At 37.6% G+C, this 13,828-nt stretch overlaps 2 protein-coding genes across 6 annotated transcripts in view; one reads left to right on the plus strand and one right to left on the minus strand.

Moving 5' to 3' along the window:
- Positions 1–2,533, plus strand: part of CCNT2 (cyclin T2) — a 34,251-nt gene extending 31,718 nt beyond the window's left edge. For 4 of the 5 annotated variants that reach the window (XM_019554040.1, XM_019554043.1, XM_019554044.1 and 1 more), the window contains one exon: positions 2,246–2,533. In XM_019554040.1, coding sequence (XP_019409585.1) covers positions 2,246–2,330 — 85 coding nt within the window. In that variant the 3' untranslated portion in view covers positions 2,331–2,533. The remainder of the gene's footprint in view (positions 1–2,245) is intronic. The other variant, XM_019554042.1, reaches the window with a different exon arrangement.
- A 1,838-nt stretch (positions 2,534–4,371) lies between these two features.
- The window catches only part of MAP3K19 (mitogen-activated protein kinase kinase kinase 19), a gene marked incomplete at its 5' end in the record, with an annotated part of 23,688 nt that continues 14,231 nt past the window's right edge, over positions 4,372–13,828 (minus strand). The window contains 6 exons of the mRNA XM_019553606.1: positions 4,372–4,619; positions 6,807–6,872; positions 7,489–8,186; positions 8,411–8,560; positions 9,143–11,593; positions 13,161–13,204. Of these exons, the coding sequence (XP_019409151.1) occupies positions 4,553–4,619; positions 6,807–6,872; positions 7,489–8,186; positions 8,411–8,560; positions 9,143–11,593; positions 13,161–13,204 (3,476 nt within the window). The remainder of the gene's footprint in view (positions 4,620–6,806; positions 6,873–7,488; positions 8,187–8,410; positions 8,561–9,142; positions 11,594–13,160; positions 13,205–13,828) is intronic.

Raw genomic sequence — 13,828 nt, forward strand, 5'->3', positions numbered from 1 at the left:
ACAATATACTTTGCTCATCACTTTGATTATAGCTTTGCTAGACCTTTGAGTGAACTTAATAGAAACCACTGTTTTGTTTTTGTTTTTAAAAAACTTTGTCATGAATCCTCCCTGCAAGATCCCAGCAATGAAGTCTGCCATTTTGGTCATACGTGAGGTGTGTGGATTAGTGAAATTCTTCTGTACGCTAAATCTATACTTGTATTGCTAGAGATGGAAGTGCTGAAGTGCTCTAGCCACTGTGCTGGATCTCACTGTGCTCTGGTACTTTGGTATTTTAATTAGCAGAAAACTTGAAGTGCTGTATACCCTTTCTGCTAACTGTAACTAAATGTTTCCTATTAGAGTAGTGACCTGCAGTTTGAAAAGAGCCCTTTTTGTTAGATTAAAAACTTTGTCACTTTATTCTTTTTAAGGACAACTCCATGTAAAAGGTATATTTCCAATAAAATTCCCTACCTCACCACTCTCACTATAGTGCAGAAGTATCCCACTTCCTATACTTACCTTCCTAGTTTTGTTTGTAAATAATTAGGAAAATTCTTTCACTTGAGTGACAAAATCGTGCTTTTTACATGTAAGCAAAAAACCCCTTTTTTAAAAGCTAGTTTTACGAATTTTCAAAAGAAATATAGTTGAATATTTCTGCCTCGTTCTTCTTAGTTTAACTCATCAAGTTTGAGGGCACATACTATACAGTCAGAACTTGGGGAAAAGCAAGTTCTCTGAGCAAAATTGTTTCACTACGAGACTGGTTCTCAGACAAATGAATTAATCTAAATACAAGACAGCCATGAAATACTTTATCTGTTCCATGTTGTTACATGGTAGCTGGTCAGGTTTTTTCTTTTTCACTGTTTAAGCCTTATGAGGTTGAAGCAGAGCCTTCTCTGCCCCTTAGCTGCATTTTAAACTCCCTAAAGATGTCATGCACAAACACTGCATCTATCTTCAGCGCTTCTTCAAAGCTTTACAGTTGCAGGCAATTCAGTTCATGCGGATCATTTTGTTTGTCCAGCTTCATCTGATTATCTTCTGAATTGTTTTCCTGGTATAGCAGAGTCTAGCTTTTAATGTGATTTTAATCTGTATAGCACCCTAGTTCTGATGACAGCTGTGTAAAATAAAAATACATTGATTCCAGGTAATCCTCATCTGAATGTTTGCACAACTTAGTGTTGCCTATGAAACATCAGAACAAGCTCAAAAGATACTGGTGTACATTTGGAGGTTTTAAAGTTGCAGGCCTGCCAGACTTGCAATAGAAAAAGGTCGATAACCTGTTCCAAGGTGAACACGGCTTTATATAGCGTAAAACTCCTCAACCTGCAATTTGGAAACTAGTGTAAAGACAAAATTTGGAGACCAAAATTATTTTCATGAAATCTGAATTGTAACGTGTAATGTAGTTTAAAGTTTCAAAATCATGTGTTTAGTGTAAATAAAATATCAACATCAAGGTAGATAAAGGGGCTGGCAGAATTCATTTTTCTTTATTATTAAAGCCCAAAGAATCACTTAGTTACACTTCTTCAAACAAGTCACCAACACCCTGAATGGTGGGTTTTGTTTTGGATTGCCTGCCTTCCCCCTCCATCGAGCATGGTTCAGATAAATTTTTTGTGTTGCTTTGAATGCTGCTGTTTGTGTACATCTTTACTTTTTTTTGCTGGTGCAATCCCTAATAGAGGTGTAGTTATCAGTATAATATATTCCTCTTTCCCTAAACTACTTTTACATTGACATAACTCGTATGTCGATAGGACTCTTTTCTGTGTTCTCTAGTATCTAAAGTATGTGAATTATTACTTGAAAATCTGTTATGCGTTAGGAGATGTTCTAGCTTTAACAGTTGAATGCTTAAACAAAATTTCAAAAGCTCTGAAATATTTTTAAATAGCTTGTATTCAAGCCTTCTGCTAAACTGTGCTCTCAGATTTCATCAAAACCTCAGGAACTTTTAACAAGCTGATAAAATCCCTATTTGGGGCTAACCTTGCAATGCTTAGTTATGTAAAAGGTCTTATATTCAATATTAAAACCTATGGGTTACTTGGAATACTTCAAGGCAAATTTATGCAATGCTATCTTTAAGACTTTTTCACCGTGGTTAAGGTAGAATTTTTGTTTTGTACATGCAGAATCTTGAGATGCATATGTCTTGTCCTCTTCCATCTGTGCATGTGTTTTGAGGGGCCTCTAGATACCATTTCATGCTAAATGAAAGCTCATCTTTACTTTGCAGCCTTTTTTGGAGAAACTGCCCTAATTTGCGGAGGCAACTAACATGCATCATTCCACGCCAGGGCTGCTACAGTTATTCTGCATAGTACTTTAATGTGAAGATACTGGAGTTCCTTTGGACTTTGGTATAAGGACCAAGCTATAGTGCATTAAAATGGGACTGATTACTTGGATTTTGAAAATTGCTGTGAAGTTAGGATTATTTTACTGGCATATGATGTTTTCAGACTGTTATCATGTGACATATCTTATGGAAAGCATTAATAAAGGATTTTGGTAGCAGAAACCATTTTCTTTTCACTTCTATGAAATCTTAGGCCAAATGAGCACGTTTCTCTAAAAGGAATACTGGAAGAATACGAAATGGGGGATGGGGGGAATGGATTCTAGTCCGTCAGAAATATAAAATGCTACAAGTAACGTTATATAAAAGTAACCTTTTATATAAAAGAGGTATAAGTAAGCTTCTTATATAAACTTACATTTTTCTAACCTTGTAAAAGTTTGAACACATTTTGCTCTACCAGCTATCTGTTTTGCAATGTACAGAATACTGCTGGTGCTAAAAGCAATTCCTTAAATAACCAACACACTGAGAGGAGATGTTCCTGACACTTTTTTCTCTGTCTGGCAACACAATGAATATACAAATCTGAATTTTCAGTAGGTCGTGTATATAATCTGGTCCAATCCCACGGCATCTCAGAATGCTGAAAACCAGCTAAATAGATTATAGTTTAATTTTAACATATTTTTAAACACTAATTTTCTTTAATGAAAAAATGTGGTGCATTATTTTTGTATAAAGTTCTTATTGAATTTTTATGGTGACTACTTACATAGATGATTGCAAACTTGATGATGGGTTAAAGAAAAATACAGTTTTTATCCAACTCTACTAGAGTTGATTACTATATACTCAATGCCTGTTTGTCTATATAAACTTTCAAATCTGTTTTATTTATTGCTTTAAATTTCAGAGCCAGCATCAAATTGGTAGATAGTATGCATTGATTAAAATAACATTTCCTGATTCGTATAGGTAGTGCTTAGAGGTGCACCACCTGTCTGCTTTTGGTTAAAAAATAAAGTTGACAAGGCACATCCAGAACATGCATTTCCTCAGGGACAAGTAGCAGCAGCTGCTGGGCTTGTCTCGGGGAACACCCATGCCACGTGCTCTGGCATGTGGCAGGTTACCTCAAGGGTAACCCTGGGTCAAACCTCCCACCAGGCTGTGAAGTAGCAATGCAGGGGGTGGCTGCATGTGCAGTGTGTGGCACTGAAGACCCACATACCGCATGTCTGCAATAGTCTGGATATGCTGGCAGGGTGCATCCATCTAACTGAGAACATCCATTGGCCCTTAAGAAAGGGATGGCCTTCCCTTTCAGCATGAAAAGATTGTTTAATACTATTGTTTTAATAATAGGTTAAATGGCTCTTCTGAAAACTATCCCCATTGTATAAATTACTGTTTCTTGAGCTATGTCAATCAGTGACTACTTGACTATAATAAAGTGAACTTAAAACCAGTGGTGAAACGAGGAAGAAATTCCTGAAACCATCATAGCATTCATATTCTCAGAATAGGAAACCATCCTGAAATATGCCTTATGGCCAAGTATGTATATTCAGTGATTATCACTTGCTAATGTAACATTTAATATGAAGTCCAGCTCACATGGAGAGAGACTGCCAGCTGATGTCAATGTGTCCAACCGCGCTGTTCAGTATCAAGCTGGAATTAAAGGATCTTTCAATCTATATAAATCTTTCTCTACATGAAACACTGTTAATGCTGGTGTTGACATAAGGTAAGTTAATTCTCCAAGTGATCCTTTCAAGTGCATTTAAGTAGTCGGATAACAAATCAAGTTTGGTTATACAAAACCAGAATACCTGTGCAGTAGTTCCAGCTGCCTTAGGTGTTCTTTCTGTTGTGACTAGGTATTTTATCATTTGTATATTTGCAGGGAAATAGGATTCCAACTCTTTTGTTAAGTATTATTTAATAGCTTCTTGGATGGCCTTTTTCAAGTTTAAATGAAATCTGAGACTTGCTTTTGTTTCCAAAAGCAAATGCTTAAACACTTTAAAAAAAAAAAAAAAAATTCACAACAGATCCATGGTTACAAATTCACCTCTAATTTAATCTTTGCACAGCCTCACAACAGACCTCTGCCATTTCATTGATTTCTTGGCCTCTTGTAAGTTACACTCCTGTTTTGTTTTCAAGTCAAATGCAAACTTAATTTTTCTGACCAATAAAATTAAAGAGAAAAATGTAGAGTGAAGTTTGAAAAGTTCATTGTTTTCCTTTGATGAAGGGGTGCTCCAGCAACTGGAGAGCAGAAGGGCGCTCGTGTTGATCTCTGGATGAAGGGTGGGAAATCGATACATAAATCAGTTGCCAAATGTACAGTATTGTAAATTCAAAACACACTGTAAATTCAAAGTAAAATCTGAAATTGCTATTTTCATGCAACTTCCCCAGTTCATTTTTAGAACAGCCTTAGGAAAAGGCTTGAGATTCACGTGATAGTATAGTTAAATTTATAAAGTAGCATCTTACAGCCCTCTCATCTTCTTCATGCCTTCCTATTAGTTTGTTTTGCTGATACTGTTGCCATTCATTAAAACTACTTAAGGATGATGCAGAGAACTTGTCTCTTTTTCAAGGCCTTTTTTCTTCTACCTGATTTTCAAATTAAAGCTGAGATTTTTCAAATGATCTCCTAGCTCCAGGAGCAAGACTTCTATTAAATCCAACATATTGTGTTGGGAAAACTCCTGATGCAAGTGAGCGTTAAAACAGAAATTGCTGTTTTCTGGGATTCCTCCTGTCTGGGCTTTTGGAGGAGTTTTCCTTGGGCATTTGGATTACTATTTCAAATGTAAACTGAGGGACAGAAAAAGATTTATCTCCCTTGATTTCTGCATAATTTTTAGGAACTGCTCCCAATGAAGGACTTCATACGAGCTTTATTACTGCTCTATTCAACTACTCTTTCCCATTCAGTGTGTAAAAGCCAGTCTGTGTACTAAATTTCTCTCCTCTCTCTATGCTCCCTTTTGTAAATAAGTCAAGTTCCCACTAAATCTCACTCTCTTTACATATCATCTAACAAACTGTGGTAAAATGAATTTGTTTAAAACCAAGCTGCTTATTGTGTAGGGCCCTGCTTATTTATGCCCTCATTTCACTGGGAACAGAACAATATAGAACAATTGTCAGGCTCATTCTTCCTTCATTGACAGTTTTTCATTATTGCTTTTCTTCAGTTTTCCAAAGTTTCTCTACTTGTTCTTGTTTTCAGGCTTACTGCTACAGTCGATGCTTTTTAAGCTAATGCTAAAAACTATTTAGTTGCATGTCATGGAAGCTGCCCTTTGAATCTTGAGGCTGGCACAGTACAGTAGGACCTGGATTCTCTGTGGCTTTGGACAAATAAAATTAAGCTCTGTCTTGATTCCTTCACATTTGTAGGGCTGATGCAAGACCTCTTTTTCAGGGCTATTAATGCCAGATTGATTTTAAGGGCTTGAAAAATAATGGATGGAAGAGATCTAGTAAGTGCTAAGTGTTAATTGCTGTTCTAAAAACCTTATTTTAATTTTCCTTGACCTACCCACTATCAACACTTCATTCTATAGGCTGGTCTTCCCCTTGTTAATTGTTCAAGCTTGTTTTTATAACTTGGCTTTTTTATTCCCCCCTGTTCACTAATGGCTTTGTTTTTTCTCTAATATTCAGAAATCCATTTTATTCCCATTGAACACTTTGGCTGGTGTTCATATTTGCATATATTAAAATCATGCCCCATTATATTACCTCTGTGCAAACATTGACACAGTCCTTGTCCCCAAAATTCAGACTGTGAAACATCAATGGGACATTGGGGCAAGTGCAGTAACTTGCTAATACATTGTGCATTAAGAGTGCAGGACTACATGGACAAACCAATATGGGGGGAGGGGAAACAAGCAGAGAAAGACATAACTTGCTGCCCTGTTGTGTGAAATCAGGTAACAAAGATGGAAACAGACCCCAGTTTTCCTGACTTGGATATGCAGCTCAGTGCATAACACTCTCTGGTGACCAAACTCTACGCTCAGCTACACATAGAAGGTGTCCATTAACTTCAGTGGGATTCCTGTGCTGGCTCCAGGGGAAAAGAACTTGTCCTTTGTGGTTTTACGAGCCAAATACAATTTTCATTTCGTACTGGGGAAGAAGAGGTAGGGGAGTAAAAGTTTGTTTAAAAATGTTTATAAAAAGTATAAAGCTAAATTTAAAAAAGTAAATGCTGTGAAGCTTAATTCCCATTGTGGGTGGGTGCTACAGGAAAAGCAGTTACTTTTTTTTCTCCAAAACAGAATTTCCTAGACTATCATTTGCATAAGAGTTTCCTCATATAAGCTTAGAATGGCATAAGATGCTTTTATTCAAGATCCAGCTCTGAAAGCTATTTTCAAGCTCTGGGTCAGATCCTGCCACGGGGGGTGGGGGGTGGTGTTGTTAAGCAGGAGTCTCCACTGCAATTAATTTGGAGTTTTACCTAGCAATCAAAGGGATGCATGGTCCATGGAAATAGGGTGCCAAAGTATTTGTTGGGAAGGAAGATCTGAAAAATAAGAGATTAACAGCTTTTGGTAAATGCCATTGTGGCATTTGGAGCCTTCACAATTTTCTGAGCTGACTAGTAAACCAAGCCTAACTGGTTACACTGGGCACATCTACAATTCACTCTACGGCAGCATAGTGGCACACTATGGTGACATAGAGATCGTGTGGATCTCCCCGTGATTGCCAGCCATGCTGCTGTAGTGGTGTGCCCCCCACCCCCAGTATAGCATACTGCTATGGTGATGTGGCTGGGAAACGTAACCATATGCAGCTTGCACAGCACAGTAACAGCCCATAATGTGCTGTGCTTTGGTATTTCCAAAAGGAAGTACTAAAGCATGATGGATGTGTAGACATGCCCACTGCCTCCTTTAAATTAAACCCTGTCACAGCCAGTTTTCCTTATGTTAACCTAATCTTCCATTAGCAGAGAGGAGTAGCTGTAGCCTATTAAAGTTTATGGCTTTCTGAATGAGTGCCACCCTGCCTTCTACCTAGTCTTCTACTGCTAACCACCAGCTTAAAGTAATCAAGTAAACTGCACTAAAGATCAAAATAGATTATTTAAAAAATGCAACTTTTCTTTCTTTTTTTTAAATTACAAAGCTACTTACCTGGTTAAGCACACATGCACAAAGTCTGCTGCAATTCCTGAGAAATGGTCAGGTAAAGGAGGCATCAGTCCTCTATATGCTCCAATGTAGAACATTGCTGCTATTCTGTTCATGGAAGCCAAAGGTGGTTTGCCTGTTGCCATCTCAAATACAGTACAGCCAATGCTCCAGATGTCTGATTTTCTTCCATACCCAGATTCATTGATCACTTCTGGTGCCATCCAATAAGGAGTCCCATGCACAGAGTTCAGCATTTCACTTTGTGTGCCATTCAGGCTCACCCAAGCTAAACGCTTTGCACATCCAAAGTCAATTAGCTTTATTACACCATTTGGCATTAGCATAACGTTATTGCCTTTGATATCCCTGTGCACCACACGATTTTCATGTAAATATGCAACCCCTTGTAGAATCTGTGTTGTATACTTACAAAAGACAATTTCTGGCAATGGACCAAAACGATGAATAATACTAGAAATTGAGCCACCAGGTACAAACTCCATGAAAATGCTTACAATATTATTTGCTAAACATGTTCCTAAATATGTTACAATGTTAATATGTTTTAGTGTTTTCAGCAGATCAACTTCTTCTTGCAGCTTCTGATACTCTTTTTCTGTACTGACTTGGTCTGATGTATCCAAAGCAACCTGCTTCACAGCTATTAATTGTCCCTGGCTTGTCAAACCACAGTACACCTGGAATGAAACCAGCCTTTACTAGAAGTAAGCATTATAAAGAGAAAGTCAATTTATAAGTAAGCATATAGATTTGTATTAATCATAAACGTTGATTTAGTTTTCATTTTAATAGTCAAAATATTTGTCCTACAGTAAATGGACTATTAATAAAAGACTCATAAAAGAATGGTGTAGCTCAAAAATATGTATTATTTGCCTTCGGTATTTAGACTTAAACTTACTGTGCCATAGGCTCCCTTGCCAAGGATTTCACCTCTGGTCCAGATGATGGGATCATCATTAGCTGAGCGGCTTTCTGGTAAGTTGGTAGAGTCACTGAAGTTTAACAAGTCATTTTCCTTGTTGGATGCTAAGAAGGCTTCACTATAACACTTTAGTCAGTGGGGAAGAGCAGCAGTAAGAAAGAAAAAGGTTTAATTGTAATGTTGTTTTGATATATGAATGAACATTTGACATGACTCTTCCTTATAACATGTAGTTGAAATTATTGCATTGCAAGGCTCCTGCTCAATTTGTTGGCACAGGGGCTATGACATAGGTAAGTGCTGTTACATTAAAAGTATAAACCATTTTCTTAGTATATCTGTGCTCATTGCATTAACTTTGTTCTTCTTAGTTATCCCTGTCATCATCCCCAAGTCTGCACAGATTTATTTATCCTTAATGGTAGCTGGTAGGTGGATACCCTCCTGGAATACATGACAGGCACCGGGGCCCAGGAAATGGGACTAAACAGTTAAGTGAGTGTAGGCTAACCACATTTTTCCTCCAGTTCTCAAAGTACTCAAATAGGGAAGAGCCTACCACTAGGAGGAGGAGGACCTAGTCATTAAAATTCTGCACTTGGACTGGCTAGCCTCAACCTGACTGACATGAGGGCTCCCATTTCTTATTTTGGGTGTTGTACCACATCATGAAGAACAACATGCAAAGTAGGAGGAACTTGTTTTTACCTGTTCTTCACTGGTTACTACTTTTCCATCTCCATTCACAATGCATCTTTCTTCTTTAGCAAACGTATTTTGTAGTTTTGAACCTTGATTTTTTGTAAGTATTCTAGAAGAATTGGTGTCTTTTTCTTTGAGCACTAGTAATCCTGCTGCCAGACAACAAAGCAACTCATCAGTCAGTTCTTTGTTTTCTGCATGAGAGAGAATGTTTTGATAAGTCTGGAAAATTGGGCTTGTGGCATTTATATTCTGCTTAGTTGGATGCTGATCTGATGCATCTGCTAAATTACTATTTTCACAGATGTGTGTCCAACTTTTATCTAATTCCCTTTGAGAAGATTCACACTCCAGTTTGTCTGGAAAAGACCATGCAACCAGCGCTTCATTTTTATCTTTGAGGTTGCAGAAGGTTTGTTTTTTTTCTAGATTCATGGCGTCATCCATATCCACTCTTCCTTGTACTACACACTTGTGCTGATCTGTCACTAGTAAATTGCTCTCCAGAGTGACACATTCTGCACAGCCTTTATCATAAAATGGTTGGTTAGTGGTAGCAAATACTGGATTATTACTTATATCTCCAGTGTCTAAAGACTGCTTCAAAGAGATCTCTTTAATAGTTGACAGGTCTGAATTTGGAAAGTCTTCATTTAGTTTAGTGGATTGTGAAAACTCTTCCATAAATGAATGCTGCTGATCTTCATCTTCCTGACACAACACTGTACTCCTTGAAGTCTTTATGTGCCAGTTTGGACCAGAAATTATTACAGTATCATCCCCTTCTGTATTGCTATCATTTAACTCAGTGCTTTTCTCTTTGTGCTTTTGATTACTGCCAGTTGTGTTCTTCTTGGGTTTAGGATGTGTTCTCTTCTGGGCATTTCTCACTCGACTGCTCACTCTCTCCCTACTGCGAGCTGATTTACATCTGTTAGCAGTGCATCCCCTAAGTGGAGCAGAACACACATCCCTGTAAAACCTGCTCTCATTTCGTTCAGGTTCACGTGCTTGGGAATACACAGGAGTCCCAAACATTTCATAAATTCCTGGGCCTTTGTCATTTGAATGTATTTCCTTGAACATGTCACTGTATTTCAGATTCAAGAAATCTGAGGTAGACTGAGCTCGTGGAACATGAAGTGGAGCAACAGGTTTCCTTAAGTTGCTTGCATTTCTGCTGGTGCAGGGCAACACTTGCATTTTAGATTTATGGGCATGCTGAATGAAATTATATGTCTCCTGCCGGGACTGCTTTTCCTGAAACTTTGACAATGTTTCAGATTCCATATGAGACGATCCTAAAAATGGGAAAATCTGGTTCTTGATGCTGGTCTTGTGCATGTGACGTTTTGTGGAATTCTTGTCAGAGACAATGACACCTTGAGATGCTTTGCTGCTTGCTTTAGTTTTTGCAACACACATACTCCTATCCATCTTGATCTTCTTGTCATTTACCTTGACAGCAAGTATGTTGAAGCTGTGACTTGTGTTAGGAGGCACGCTACGGCTGATGCTCTTCTTCCTGGCAGGACGTTTAGCAATCTGTGGTGCCTTAGGTAGCTCTTGTTCAGAAAATGTAACATGGACCAGAGGTGCCAATTTTCCAAACTTTGTCTCAGTTAATTCTGAAATTGTTACTTTTTCAGCTCCAACATCTACTGGAAAAACACTGCTTCCTGATCGATTTTCAGGAGAAAAGTAAACTTCTACACTTGAAATAATTTTAGCTACAGAACTACTTTCTAGAACATGAGGGCATGCTTCTATTGCTTCATTTGTGCAGCTTGCATCTAAAACATGAGGTACAAGCACAGCATTCATAGGCTCAGCATCTCTACTATAACCTGTCAAACTGGAAGCATTTACTTCCTGTAGACCAGTTCTGACAGAACTCCTTGCTAATAAATCACTGCCCCAGTTGTCAGTTCCTAAACTGGAATAATCTACATTACTTGATGCAGGAGCTGCAAATATTTTACAGTTTTTCTCAGTGTTTGTAATTTCACTTGGGTTGAAATAATCGTGATTGTCATCAGAAACATTGGCGGTGGTCACAATATTTACATTCCTGCAGAGTACTGGAAGCAGACATTTTTCATATTCATTCTCTTCAGTATTACCACCTATATTTTGGTTCTTTTCAGTTTCCTGTTTGTTTGTTTCTCCAAAATAGTCGTAATAATTATCCATGCTGAATGATGGCAAGTGTCCTGTTGTGACAGAGCTATCAGAAACACATCCACGAGACTGGCCTACAGCATGTTTAGTCTGCCCTTGCTGCAGATTGCCTGACTGATGCTGCTGGAATCTACCAATAGGCTTTGTAGGACAAGGTACTGAATCCATAATACTCAGGATTTTGTTGTGGCTGGTGTTTTTGTTGATCCTATTGTTCTCTAGAGGAGCAAGTGGAACTGTTCTTAAAGGCTGAAATGTGTCTGGTGACAGGTGAAACTGCAAGTTCCAGGAAAAAAAACAACTATCAACTTCCTACACAGCATGTACCTGAATTTTAAATGCACGCTTTTGAGGTGGTAATAATTCTAAGCAAGAAAAATACAGAAGGATACTCTTTCATAAATTTGCATGTTTAACTAGGGAAAAAGAAAAACTGTTTACTTAGTAAGTTAAATGGGTGATGGTTATTTATTTCATCCACAGGTTATTTCTAAGTATTTAGCACTGGGAAAAGAATTTGCTGTGGTGCAACACCTTGAACGACCAGTGAGTGTCTATGCACAAGCTGAAAAAATTGTGAATAGCTTGATAACTATTCAAAGGCTGATCAGTGTTTTGGTACCCCCAAATTTAAGCAAGTCTCTGTGCACTCTCATGAGTAGAACTAGTATTATGCTTAAGTGTTTTTTGTTTTGTTTGGGGGGTTTTGTAGTTCAAAAAACAAATTCTAACTAGTCTGGTTGACTACCTTATGTATAAATATTACTAATATTTTTGTTCTCCTCTGTAAATGAAACCTACTCAATCCTGTAACTGGAAGAGTTTTGAGGATTATATGAGTGTTCTTAATTCGACTACTCACATGATTATAGTAATGTGGACTTGGTCCAAAATAAATTGCAGAGCCTATATGGGTAGGATATGGGAAGAAAACATTAGCTAGAAACATGCTGGGTGGTACAGATGCATAAATGAATGTTCCAAGTATCTTGATTCAGCAGAAACATTTAAGTAGTAATTGGCATGCTCTGTGCGCTTACATGCATGATGCTGTATAGCCAACGTTAACTTTCAGCTGGAAGTAATTTCAGAGTCGCACTAGTATCTCTCCAATGGAGCAAATAAAAGTTTGAATGTACTACTCAGTGCAGTGAGTTTTGTGTTTTAAAAGTGTGAGGTTGGGAGGCTGTCTCTTAGTTTAATCTGTATACCTCATCTAGATGGTTTGATTTATCCCAAATGCTAAACCTCTAGATGTCAGTATAATTTAATGGAAGAAATAAAGCTGATTGTTTTGGTCTCAGCATTATTACCCTCTCAAACATCTTCCTTAATTTTAATTGCCTTTTTATCCATGTTTATTCATACCTCATGATATGACTCAATAACAGTTTAATTTCAAGGTTTCTTCATCTCTCCCAGCATTACTCAATGCTACTGGTATGATGATTACATCCATGAAAGAACTTCATTGTGAAAGGCAACACATTGAAAACTGAGAAAGGTAAATAGTTCGGATACAATGCATAGTTAATCTATGGAACTCATTGCCCCAGATATTACTATGTACTGTATCAACAATCTGTAGTATCCAGAGTATTTACTTTTGTTAGTTGTAAATGTGTTGCCTTTCAGTTTCCTCTTGTTCTTGTATTATGAGAATAATTACACATGTGCTATACTTTTCAAAGCCTTTTAGATTTTTATATTTTACACGAGATTGAGCCAACAATATGGCTGGCAATTTTATCAAACAATAAAGTAACATTTTACAGAATATGTCTGCCATTTTCAGCAAAATGGAAAGCTGAACTATTACATTTTACATAAAATAACACCTTACCTCCATCCTCCTGTTGCTGTGTTTTAGTACAGATATACTTAACCCTTCAAAATTAAAGCATATTAAATGTTACTTTAGAATTCCTTTGACTTGAATACAGTTTTCATACATAATCATTAAAAGACAAACTAAGTCTGACAAAGATTAGTTCTATGTCATTTATTCATGCAAGAACACCTCCCCACCACAGGTCATATTATGTATGTAGGTAATGGTTATAGGACAAAGCTATACATGTTATAGTACTAATCTACAATATTTCATTTTATAACTGCATATTGAAAATGCTGAAATAAACAGGAAAACACTACTGTATTTTTTTTTAATTTAATACATTATCTGAGCCAAAATTGTTCAGTTGGGGAAGGGGGGAGGAAACCAACACATGTAACTAACCTGACCAATTAAAATGGCCAATGCAATGCAAGGGAGAACCAATCTACATTAATAGGAAATTTATTATTAACCTTTAAAGCAACTTAAGGGACCCCACCCCTCCCTCAGCCCTGGTACAATCTGTGGGTAAGGCAAGAGCCCCCAAGGGGACACTTGCCTGCCTGTACACAAATGCCAGGAGCTTGGGGAATAAGCAGGAGGAGCTTGTCCTCCTGCTTAATGCAAATAATTACAACACCATAAGGATAACGGAGACCTGGTGGGACTCCACC

Source organism: Crocodylus porosus, unplaced genomic scaffold (assembly GCF_001723895.1).
Source record: "Crocodylus porosus isolate Cpor-Errol unplaced genomic scaffold, CroPor_comp1, whole genome shotgun sequence".
Classification (NCBI taxonomy): domain Eukaryota; kingdom Metazoa; phylum Chordata; order Crocodylia; family Crocodylidae; genus Crocodylus; species Crocodylus porosus.